The sequence below is a fragment of the Calonectris borealis genome, chromosome 3, assembly GCF_964195595.1.
Source record: "Calonectris borealis chromosome 3, bCalBor7.hap1.2, whole genome shotgun sequence".
NCBI lineage: Eukaryota > Metazoa > Chordata > Aves > Procellariiformes > Procellariidae > Calonectris > Calonectris borealis.
The window spans coordinates 3450444-3463363 of NC_134314.1; the positions used below are offsets into that span (position 1 = coordinate 3450444).

Consider the following 12920-nt stretch of genomic DNA (forward strand, 5'->3'; position numbering starts at 1 on the left):
TCTGACAAGTCAACTCCTCAGATCAATTCAAATTAGCACCCATCCTCTCCCCTCACAAACCAACCCAACTTTTCTACGCTATGCTTCATAATGCTACTCCATTTTCAAACACAGACATAAGCATTTAACTAACCATACTGCCCCCGTCCTACCTTACCCTTTTACTCTCCAATAAGTGTAACATCCTGCCCTTGTTCTGTCCATCATTTTATTGTAAGCTCTCTGGGGAAGTAATTAGCCCACATGTGAGCACTATATAACATAATTAACAAATAATAACCACTGAGAAATGTAGGCCAAAAAAGCAAAGTTATCAGAGCAACATTTCTGCAGAGACTTGTATTGTTCTGTACTCACTTGCAGTGTTAGCTTCGAGGTTCCTGGAGGCACATATTATACTCCAAGCAGCATAAAAGCAAATGTGAACACTGTGCTTTAAAGAAGACATAAGATGTCCTGGCTTTATTTGGCTTTAAAGGCTTTGCTATTTTTCCACATTCATTAACATTACCAGTAGTAAGTATTTACACAGAAGACTACATTTAATAAATTTCAGAATTCAAGGGGAAAGGCTTATAATTTGGTTCTAAATTAACTTTGGCAACAGGAGTATCAAAGGAAGGAAAGACAGGATGACTGTAACCATGAGCAAGATGCAACACAAACTTTGTAAGTGACATCATTTAGTACGGAAAAACTGCTTGAGGAGGCAAGGACAGAACCTCTGTTCTTGGGTATTCATCCCCACACTCACAACAGCTAGGAGGGAATGGCAGCAATTGTTCCTGTCCTAACAGGGAAAGCCTAAAAACTCCCTCTTATTGCAGCAGGAAACAAAATATTTCCCATTCCTGAGGCTTCCTACTGTAGCACAGGTATTTCTGACTCCTGCACACTTGCTAGAAAGCGTAAAGAGTCCTGGGTATCCCTTCAATGCTGTCTCTATCCCCTTGATACTGAAAAGTATGTCTGGCTATTAAGGTGCCAAAGCAATTAGACAAAGGTTTCTAACAAGCCTGAAGTAGACTTCCCACTTCATGGGGACCTGGGGAGCTAAGGAAGCATAAAGAAGGATGAAAGACGGGAAGAAAAGGAGAAAGGATCAGTTTGCAGTGGTTATTGGGATGAAGAAAGACAGCACTTGCGATGTACAGAGGAGGAATAATATTCAGGAAAGAAGAGGAAGAAAGTATATGATTACATCTCCACATTTCTCATCCTTCAGTATGTTAGCAACAGTGACTGTACTCTAAAATACTGATTTTAAATCCAGCAATAGCTGATCTTGTCTTGAAACACCAAATTAAGGTGGTCCCTACTGAGAACGTGACAGTGACCAGACTACTTCAGCCACAAAGCAGGTGGAAGATTTGTCATCAAGCAGTTGGCACTAATTTACGGGTAATCCCTGGAGACTACAAGTGCCAGCATGACCTGTGCAGCCTTGTAGCCTGAGCAAGACAGAGCACGTATGCTGTGACCTGTAACAAAGATGCTGGCTTCTCATGGTCAGTTTGTGAAATCTGCAATCTTTGGCAGAACTTTGGCTCTATCAACCTGCAAAACAACTCATCTGTTTTAACCTATGCAAGCAAGCCATTTGAGGAGAGAACAGCTTAGATCAGCATGTACAGCATCTACATTACCAAGGCCTGCTTCAATGCCAAAGAAAATCTTAACTCTCCCAGTGAAGATGACAGGTCTCACGCTTCAAAACTGATAGATAGCGATATGACGTTGAGACAGTTTGTACCCTCACAGTCAGGGTCTTATCTCAGCTTTTCTGCTCACAGGCAATCCAGCTCTGATTTCCCAAGCATTAACGGTGAAAACATTTAGTTTATTTGTGTTTCACATCCATACCTGTCCAGACTGCTCTTGGGTTTACACTACTTTCCTCCCCTGGCAGTAAAGAGCCTCACTTTCCACTTTCAAACCCCTCCTCAGACTTCATTTCCTTTGGCTTGCTTTCCGTGGCTGACCTTTGTGTTTCTGCTCTGCTTTTCTTGCCTCCCTTTGACTTCTGCACCTTGCAAACCATAGCCTTCATTTCACACCCGTCTTTGCTGCTTCCCTTCCTCCCTACCTTTTTTTTTGTTTTTGTTTTTGTTTTTAATGATGATGGTTGCTTCTGTAATTTTGACCTGGGTGAGTTTTAAAGACACACATGTCTTTCATTATGGTAAGTATTAGCTTTATGGTACTGCATAAAGATTTAGTGGTAATGTAAAAAACGACAATGAGAAAATCCCCGAGCCTGTAATTCCAAATAGATTTCCTAGGATTTTATTATTAACACTTTATGTAATGCCCTAAGGGGAGTGAAGTGCTCTACGGTTGCCCAGTGAACCACACAAAACACATAACCTGTGCCTCAAGGGACTTGCAGGTTAAAGCTCTGAGTGGGTACAAAACAATACAAATAATTGCCAGGTAGGCAATCCCGCAGGCAGCATGCGTGTTCCAAGCCGGAACGTCTCCTGGCACAGGAGCTTTGAAAAAGGAGTGGGAATGGGATACTTATCACAGCTTAACAGCAAACTGCTCCAGGAATAAGCAGCAAAATGAAGAGCAGACTCAGGAGGAAATGTCAGATTACAGGAAAGACCGATTTGCTCCCAATGTCTCATTCGCTCCTAATACTCTGCTGTCTACAGGTAAGCAAAGGCAAACAGCGTAAGCCACAGCCGCTGTCTCCAGTCCCTCAGCCACGCGGTGGGAAGCTGTTCTGCTGAGAGGGAAGTGGTGGTGGCTGGGGTCTCAAATTCTTCGTGGAAGTAGTTCACCTAGGTGTCCCAAGTGTACTGAAGCAGAGAGAAACCAGATGCCAGACAGCACAGAAATTCTTGCTTTACGTTGATCGCTAAAGGGGTGTAGAGGAAAGCAGAAAAAAGACCCTTGCCCAACAGACCTGAGTGGCCTAGCGTTTAGCAAGAGCACAGGACCTTTAAAAGATTTTGTTTTCCCCCAATTAGACTCTAACAATCCACCCTTAAAAGCTGCTTTGTACTTTTGCTTCACCTCCTTTCCGTCAATCTTCCTACTACCCTGCTTTCCTTTCATCAGGTGAGCCCTCTGCTAATCCCTTCTGCTACCTACAAAAGCTGGGTGGTCCCTCCATCTCGAGCGGAGCTCCACCAGCAAGTCAGCCAGTCTCAAATCTCGGCAGTGACTCAGCAATGCCAGCTCGGTTTTATTCCTTTCCTTCATTACCCCACACTTAATGCCATAAGAAAAGAAGGGGGGCGGAGCCGCAGAGTTTTTAAAGAAGACTTTCCAAGCACAGATGAAGGTCACGGCTACTCCAAGATCTAAGCTACGTTTTTCATTTAAAAAAGGATAGTTGTAGTAAATCTAAGCAAAGCAACTTGGCTTCCTGTGGCTTTGCATCTTGTGGCTGGATGACCCCGTATCTAATGAAGCACAAGTTCTGATAGAAGCTGTTCCTGTGGTTACAGCATTCATAACGGCTTTCCTCTGTGTGGATTCTCTGATGTCTAATAATACAGTTGAGCTCAGCTGGGAAAACAATTTGTCTTTCCTCTTTATGTGACCATTTATTTTCACAAAGAGCAGAAACTTAATATTTTGAAATTGAAATCAGTGAGAGAGGATGGAATAGACAAACGATAAAGTCATATATGCTTAATTGGGCTGGAAACCAGGCTTAAAATGAGGTAGCACTTGAAGTAGTTAAAATGATAGCCAAAGAAATTCAGTGTTGATAAATATAAAGTAATGCACTTGGGTGAAAGATAACACAACACCAAATAGCATAAAAATTAGGAAGTCAGGACATATTTCAGCAGTCCATCCAGCCTGCCACTGCTACCGACAGTTCTGGGCATCTAAAATGTGGTATACATTAGTAGTTGGACAACTTTAAAAGCAGCATGCCACACAGATACAGCTTAAAAAGAAATCCATGTAATGCTGATTAAAGAAGTCCAAAGTCCCCAACAGTAAAGCGTGCCAGCACTGCTTACCATTAATGCACATTCATACTACCTTTAAACCGGTTTCTCAGACATATCTCCTTCATGAGAACATGATTTGTGCTAAAAGGTAGGTGCTGATTTAAGATGGAAGTGAGGCTTAATGAGAAATAGGAAAACAATAATGACAGCATAAACCACCACTAAAGACGATTTAGAGTAACTGGCTAATTTTGTGCTGAAGCAGATGAGGAGCAGTTACAGAGTCTGTTCCACCACCTCTGCTGCAGAGGAAATCGCCTCTGGAAAAGGGGCAATAACATACAAATGGAAGTGGTGAGGGTAAGGTGCAGATGGCAACCATTAACACGACTATTTTTGCAGCAATCAACACCTCTTGAAAAAAAAAAGAATCCATGCGAAGTCATAGGTGGTAAGAAGCCAACACATCTCTAAAGAGGAGGAATTGTTCAATTATTATTCTGGATATGAGCATTGCAAATGCAGGCACTAACATCCATGTTACAACCTGTTATCAACCGCAGCATGCTGAAGGGATTAAAAGCTAACGTCGCACCACCATTCCTCTTAAAATCCTGTGCCAGGCCAGGGTCTTCCAATTTCTCAGCTTAAATATCCATACAGTTGCAACATCAGACCAACTTTGTTTGTTCCTAATGAAAGAGGTGATTCACTTCCTTTCAAGGAGGTACACCGTAAAATGTTGATTAAAGCGCAAACTGCCCCTAAAATTTAAAGCAGAACGAAAAAGAATACAAAGTGAGGTGTAAAAGAAGATGGGAGTCGAGGGAAAAATCAAAGCAGAGAATTCACCAGGAGGTAGAGATTTTATCAAGACGATTGGTTCATTAAGCAGAAAATTTGACTGTGCATTAACACTGTACAGTAGTGTTTTTCGTTAGTGAGTTCTTCAGGGCAGACACCTTTGTCTTTATACTTGTAAAACACCAATTAGTACCTTGGGCAGACTACAAACAAATCAACATTAAAACAAAGCAGCGAAAGAGAACCATTTGTATATCCTGTTATGCCCGGAGTCAGTAGGACAGATTCAACTCTCTGGAGAGAGACCATATTCTCTTTTCTCTAATAGTCTTGCCCATGTGTGCTGCACGTCTGTAGTAGTTAAAAAGCACAAACTTTGATTTATCTCTCTGCTTCGGTTCAGGAGGAGTTCACCGTAGGATGCCGCTCTGGGAATTCTTGTTACACTTTTCGTGTATGTGTATTCACGCTAGCTTTAAATTAGTGACAGTAGAACTGCAGGAGCAGAGTCCTCTGCAAGCCGCAAAGCCCACCCAACATTGCACAGACCCGTGGCATCACTGCTTTTCCAACATGAAGCTGAGGGTATCTGTTACGCATCCTCTGAAGGGATATGGGCACGTTTGGGAGTTGAAAGACTGCTGGAATGGTACTGGAGGACTATATAGGGTGGAAGGAGCCAGACCTGGCTCAGTCTTGTCCGAATGGTTGGACTGGGAAGGGTCCCTGGCACAAACTACCTCCAGAAGCGTACAGGGGGTTTTGTCTTGGAGAGAAACAGCTCATTCACTTCGAAGCAGAGTTTGGAAGGGAATTTACTTATGTGGATGACTGGTCACCAGGATCCAGGAGGGAAAAGGAGGAACAAGTTATATCAGCAAAGGCATAAACAGTAATTCAGGAGACCTTAATCCAAAGCCATCGCAAGCTTCCCTTTCAACCAGCCCTACCCAGTACAACATCTTCCCCCACTTCCCACACACACTTTCTAAACTGGAAAAGCCATTTAATATTGTTTAACTCCCTAAAATATGTTCAGAGGAAAGGCCAGACACAGCAAAAATCTGTTGGTTTAGGGTCACGGTAATGGTTAAGATGCCATACTACAGATTCAGAGTCTGAGCCTTCCCCTGATTCACACTAAGGGCTGGCCAGGTTGTACTTGCTCTAAGTAGAAAGATGGTAATTTAGACTCATGATTGAAAAAAACTGAAAATATGCCAGTCACATCTCCGTCTGGCATGCCAGAAGCTATTAAAACCCTAACCAAGGCTGCAAGTAGGAATGCATGATTTGGGGTTTACGATTCCTAGAGCAATCTTAATGTCAAAGGTCGGAAAAGAACAGCAGTCTTATCTCTGTGTTCTACTCCCCATGGTAAAGAAATAATGATCTTAAACAGTAGCGACAGAGAAGCAGTTTTAGGAGTTGGAAAAACCTTCCCATGTTTAGTCAAGCACACAACAGACTCTGCAGAGTTTGTGGAGTTCATGTAAGAGAGGCACCCATTTAGTGTTTTTTTTTTTTTAAAACACATCTGTCAAGACTCATGCGAGCAGAGCTGATCCCTCTTAGAGAAAAGGGGATGGATTTGATGAGCCCTTAAGGTCCTTTCCAAACCTACCTCCTATGAAAAGAAACCTAATGCACAGAAACACAGAAAAGAGGAATTAATAACTGCATCCTACAAGTGAAAAACGGTTCCAGATCACCTTGCACCTTGTCCTGAGAAGCTCTGGTGGACAGCAGCTTAGTCACAAAAAAGGGTAAGATTTAGAGATCTCATGAAAGAGTTAAATATTCAAACAGGTAATATCTGAATTTTGAAAGAATTTGGCCACAAGAGCTACTTCCCTGCAACAGTTACAAGAAGCTGCTGCCAATGTTAACATCAGAAGGCAGATACTGACAGGTCCTTTTTGCCCAGTCAGATGCCGGTATTGGCACTCATTTAGATAAGCCAGTACAAACACGCATAAAAGGACATTTTCTATAGCAACGGCTTCTCAAGTAACTAAGGAATTTACCCACAGTCATGAAATCTCTGGCAGGCGGGTGGAAGGCGGTGGGGTTAGCTTCCCAAATGTCCTGGGGCACGGAAAAGCTGATGCGACTCACGTAACAACAGTTCCTACCACGCTGCTGAAGCCTGGGTAGTTTGAGAGATGAGTGACAGCCTCCCCGAGCTGTGCAATATGCAACAGGAATTACTGAAACTTGGTAACGTGTCCTTCTGGACAGTGGCCAAGTGATGTGGAGGATGGGTGATAAATTACAGTTGCAGGTCAGGCTCGTCATGAGAAGACAGATATTTCTGCTGAACCAACAGCTACTTGAATTTTTCTTTGGACTGGAAAGCAAACGGCAAGTTTCCTTACGTAAGAGGAACTGACCAGTTGTTAAAACTCAAAGCAGTAAATAGGATCCCTTCTACGGGAAAGCCTCAAAATGCTTTACCGGTCTTAGACCTAAACAGGACCGAACTGTTGTGAATAAAGGAAACTTGCAAAGAAATACAAGTAACAAGGGTACGAGTAACGAAGGGTGGGTAGAACGACCACCCAAATTTCTGGCTCTGCATTTTACACCCCAGTTCATAGCACACCATCTAACCAGTCACGGTGTAACTGTGCCAGTGCAGAAGGTAAAACTGATTCAGAGAGAGGAAGCTGATCTAATTTTGCGAAGTCTAGGGGAAGGGTGAGCTGTGCACAAGGTGCGGTATGTTCTCTCGCAGACTGGGATCTTCACACCCAGTGCTCAGACCAGTTTCCAGTTTTCCTGTCTTGAAGAAAAGGGGATGTGGGTGTAAGCTTGGAGCTGAACTCCCAGCAAAAGCTGCTCTGCTTCTCAGAAGACCAGCCTCAGCAGCCCTGTATTTGGATTTTGAATCCGGAACTGTCAAAATGTATGCCTTTAGTCCTTCACTAGTTTGAAGGCAGCAGAAAAACCTTGTTCTCAACAAATTTAATCTGGTCTCAGATTCGCAGCACTTTAGGAGAAGATTTTGCAACTTTCACCAGCAGTTGTGCTTTTGCCTTTAAAGCGGAGCTGAAAGTAATACGAATCCTGGAGAGCTGATAGCCATGCGAGAAAGACAACGTGAAAGGTTCCAAGATGATTTTTTAAATATCAGAAGAGAAGGTCTGGATAGGTAGCTGACAGTCTGCTGTAGATGACAGATTAGCCAACTCTACAGGGTACAATTTGCATCTGATTCATGGGGACTGGAAGAGAACTAGAAAGTTGAGATTATAATGAGATTAATCATACAACTCTAGGGATCCCATTCATCCTGCCGTTGAAGGGTCCTAGAGCCGCTTTGTACTACCTGAGCTGCATTTAAGAAGTTATTTGGGGTTCGCTGGGACAGAAACATAGCTGATTGGAAGGAGAGAAGAGATAAAAGTTTGCTGGTTTTCCAATCAAAGCCAGCCCGTATCAAAGTTATGTGACCAGGAGCTGAGATTAAGGACTGTAGTAAACCTCAAATTCCAGACTAGAGCCAAAAAGCTTTGAGATTTAATGCTAATAATTCATACGGCTCTCACATTTACTAGGAGTGACTGTTAAAAAAAATAATAAAAAAAAATCAATTAATCTGGAGGAACCGTTCTGCATCCTGAAACAAAGGGAAAGGATGAGATCATACCTATTTCTTCAGCCTTGGTGAGGTCTCAAAGTTAACGTATGAAACAGATGAGGAGACTCGCATTAGCAAGGCACGCCAATGTCACAGCAATAAATAAATGTTCAAATAATAAGGCTGCACCTTCAGCTGATGTGGCAGCATACTACACTGCCGTCAAACCTGGGCAAACTGCATTAGTCCCAGGATCCTTGGGTAATTGAAGATCTGGCACCGCGCTTACCTGAAGGTAGACTTCAGAGCACAGCCTTGTGCTCTGGGTTGCCAGGCAGGCAGTTAATTAGAAGAGAAATACCGTGCACTTCCAAAGTCTCTTTCCCACTGTGATCTTCCATGTTGAACTTGGCATTGCCATGGAGTTCTTGGGCTGTTCTACCAACGGGGACACCAAGGCCCAGAAAGCAGTGAAGCAGTTTGCCCCAAACTGTATAGCATCAATATTTGATGTGGGACTCCTGGTTTTGTTCCTGGATTTCTAGTCCTGGGGCTTTGGCCACTGAGATGTATTTCCACGTGGCCAGAAGAAGAGCTGGAAGCTGGGGCTTCTTGCGCCTATCTTAATGACTAAAATTAGGAATGAAATCTAACTATTAAGTGTAACAGAAATGAGCCAGTCTAACCAATTCCTAACTGTATATTTTTCCGAGAATTGGTTACTAACCGAGAGTCACAGCACAGACCCTGGCTAAGATCCTGAGGTCCAGTCACACCAAGGCTCAGGCAGTCCTGGTGGAAGGTTCTCTTCTTTGCTCCAGTTCACATTCCCTTTGACTTAAACCCTTCATTTCTAGGTCACATGAAGACAATACATAAAAGAAAACCTCTGATGTTCATCTATAAAAGACACTCATGTCCAAATAACCCCTTCTCTGAGGACAACTTTTGTCTGACCTTTGTTCCAAATCTGATAGCACAACTCTGATTCTTATTATACTCTCTTAGAAAAAACAGTTAAATCTTTTTTTTTTTTTTTTTTTTTAAACTTAATTCACCTTCTGGTATAAGTCTAAACAAACAATTAGAAGTCATGCTGAATTTATGCCCTTTGGGAAAAAAAAACCACCCACAAAACACTACAATGTCTACAGAGATGTCTATTGACCCAGCAGTTATCAGAAATGTGTTTTGTTTTGTTGTTTTTTTTTTTTTTGGCACAAAAACAGCTTTCTAAACAGCCAGTGACCCACTTTCACCTAGCTGGCCTCTGAAGTTGAGAGAAGATTCATACCCCCTAGACGTTAGAGGCTCTGTTTGAAGTCACTGCTGTCAGGAGATGGTCAGTTTACGTCTCCTGTCCTAGGACAGGAAAAGGATGCACTCTCAGCTCCATGTGTTGCAGTGAGATAAGCACAAAGATTTCTGTCCTATGCCCTTATCAGCTTTTCCTGCTACTCTCCAGAACAGACACCACCAAGACGGGCAGTAAAAATTAAACTTGCTTAAGCAAAAGGGCGGGGGGGGGAGGGGGGAAGGGAAAAAAAAAAAGACTCAAGTATTTCTCATAACTGTAATCCAAAAGGTTGGGAAAAATTTCATGTTAGGATTTTTGGGAGCACTGAAAACGACCTACAATTTTCTGTACCTTCATATAAACTGATTTGCTCCTCTGACACACTCAGGATGACTTACATTTTAAAACATATCTCACTAGTTAAACAGCTGTTTTTACTACATGAAAGATAGAAATATTCCCCTTGCAAATAAAACCAATTAGCTGGCAAAAGGACATTTCTTGCATATGGAAATTATGTTGATATATTAAAATTTTTCTTCCATGGTTTCCTTTGCTTTTCATTCTCTCTCTGCTGCTCCCTCCTCTTTACATTACTTCTGTCCTTCCACCTCAGTTTCTTAGTGTGCAGAAGACAGGCTAGACAGAGCCTCCGAGGACCTTGGTTTATCTCCTATCTTTCCATCACCTGCCCACATATGGTTTAATTTATGGGTGCTTCAGTCTCCACCCTGTATAAAACTGGTGTTACTTCTTGCTAAAACATTGTCATCCACACGTGAGATGGACTCAACATCACAGCAGCACGTTGGTCCAATAAAGGGATTTTACAAAGTTAAAGGTTTCTTTCTAATCTTGTGGAAGATGCGGCTGTGCTTCCCAAATTCTCCTCAAATACTACTCTGGTGGGTGAGCAGCACTGTCAGGATCATACATCCATGCCTATATATGCAAGCTGTGTTTTTGAAGTCTACTGACACAACCAGTTTCACCTTCCAGAGACGGTGTAAACTGCCCGGTCCAGGAATCAGACCCCACCATCCCTGGCTTTACACCAGTCGCCCACGTGATAGCAAGTGGCACTGACATTCATCACCCCAGCTGGACAGATATACATCCCAAGTGCTCCTTTAACACATCAACACCACTTTAGGAGGCATCCTCAACTAAGACTTGAACATACAGGTGATAAATACCGTCCAGATGAAAACCAAGTTCCCAGTCTCTCTACAAAGCCACATACATAAAAACAAGTACCGTTTAGCATATACCCAGATATCATTGCCACATGGCATATTTCAGAAACATCAGCAATTCCTCTTATGCTCCTCCTCAGCCCTCAGTATACATAATTATTAAAATTATGACTGTTGATGATCTATTATTGCCTTTCTGAAGTACCAAAACCCAATCCATTCCTGCCCACAGAAAGGAAATAGAACAGCATAGTCATTTTACATATTTACACAATTTTAGAAAATACACCACATTTAATTTCAGCAGCTATTAAATACATATCATAGAAGTCATAGAGTGCCATAAAAATGCAGGAGAACTTTATTGATGTGCAAGGTATCACTGAAAGGCAAGCCACAAGAAAGCCGTTGGGTGGTTCAAGACTCCCGACTTCTAGACTCACTTCTGCTACTAATTTCTTGTAGGACAATGTATTTTGGGTAAAGTTTAAAAGAACAGTCCAGTTTCATTTTTAAAACACACAAGATATTACTTTCCAGGTGACTTAAAGACCTACCTACATACCTACACAGAAGAACACCTGGAGATCCAAAATGAACGCAAACCACTGAAGTTATAATCCGTGTATTGGTTCTTTAGTGCAAGCAGGACTTTCCTGTCAGGTAAACAAAGAAGCTTCTAAAATCTTGCTTTTAAAATTAATGTGCTCCTGATACATTTTACCCTTAAACCTGACTCAGTATCCTCATTAAAGTGAAAAAAATACTTCCCTATATCCACAGAATACCAAAACTTAATTTGTTACTCTTACTGCTATTAAGTGAAGTTTTCAAAAGGAAGATGTTGATATCTTAGCATTTCCCTAAGTCACTCTGCCATTTCTCTTTAAGTTCTACTACAATAAAGAAAAATTTACTCACTCGAATCCTCTGCAATAATATGAAAATATGGAAAAGACTGATGATGAAATGATCCTTGGGCAAGACAAGAACTATGGTGATGGTATAAAAAATGTCAAATATTCCTTTAAACCAAACTGGAATGAAACAAGTATTTTAAGACCCTGATCATATGAAACCAACTACAGCATTATGCACAGCATTCTGGATAAAACAGCGTGTGTGTGTATGTGCATGTGTCCTGGTGTGTTTATCCCTAGATATCAGACAGAACAGGAAAGGAAGAGCTGAAACACTTGTCCAGAAAATCCTCAAAAAGCAAACACAGCCAGGACAAATTTAGAAGCTTTACTTAGCTGTAATATCAAAGGCAGAGTTGACTGTAAAAGCAACCACCTCTCAAGAATGGCAAAATAAACTTACGCAAGCCTCAGGAGGAAAACACTGATCAGAGACTGGATATTGTTAACTGCTGCTGTTTTGGTTAGGTGAGGTCCTTTTTGACACTACTAAGATAGTCTTGTCAAAGAACAACAAAAATGAAAAGCAAAAAAACCCCAGCCATTTCAGGGGGAATCTGTTTGGCAAAGCCTGGCTTTGAGCTGGTGTCTGAAGAAACAAAACTCAGAATGAACTTCCTAAAACATTTTTTTTTTGTCTCCTTTGGAAAAGCAGTATACGGCTTTTTGCAAATTTCAATAGTCTGATCGGCAACTTCTTTCTTGATCAAAGCAAAAGTCTGAAACACATCTGAAAAAGATTTTCTGAAAAAAAGAAAAAAAAAAAAACAAACCACATTTCATGCTCAATTCAGAAGAAAGTTTCCCTAGCAGAAACTAGGCTATTTGAATCTATTTTTTTAAAGAAAGGAGGTCTCCATCAAATAAAATGAGCCAAAAGTGACACATTTTAATAACCTCTGTCTTAAAGAGATGCAGTTTACATAGATCTATACCCATTATCTGGATATGACACCAATGTACTGAAATCATGGTTTGAAGCTGTATGACTGTCTATACAGTGTTGATTAATTTGCTTACATTACTCAGAAGAGGATTTACTTTGGACTCCAAAAAACATCGGATCTCTTCTCTTACAGTAACCATCATCACAAACTTATGCTCAGAAATAGCGTGCATTTATATAGGAGTGTGGCATCCACCCACCTCTGCCAAAAAAGAGGAGGAAAAAAAAAAAAAAAAAAGAAAATCCTGAACTTGGTT

At 41.5% G+C, this 12920-nt stretch overlaps 1 protein-coding gene across 6 annotated transcripts in view; it reads right to left on the reverse strand.

The window, feature by feature from the left end:
* The window catches only part of PINX1 (PIN2 (TERF1) interacting telomerase inhibitor 1), a 63878-nt gene that overhangs the window by 13670 nt on the left and 37288 nt on the right, over nt 1-12920 (reverse strand). Inside the window, exon 1 of one of the 6 annotated variants that reach the window (XM_075144839.1) lies at nt 6753-11405. The exons of the other annotated variants lie outside the window; for them this stretch is intronic. Within the exon in view, the coding sequence (XP_075000940.1) occupies nt 6753-7019 (267 nt within the window). The 5' untranslated portion in view covers nt 7020-11405. Of the gene's footprint in view, nt 1-6752; nt 11406-12920 lie in introns of those variants that run through there. 6 annotated transcript variants of the gene reach the window in all.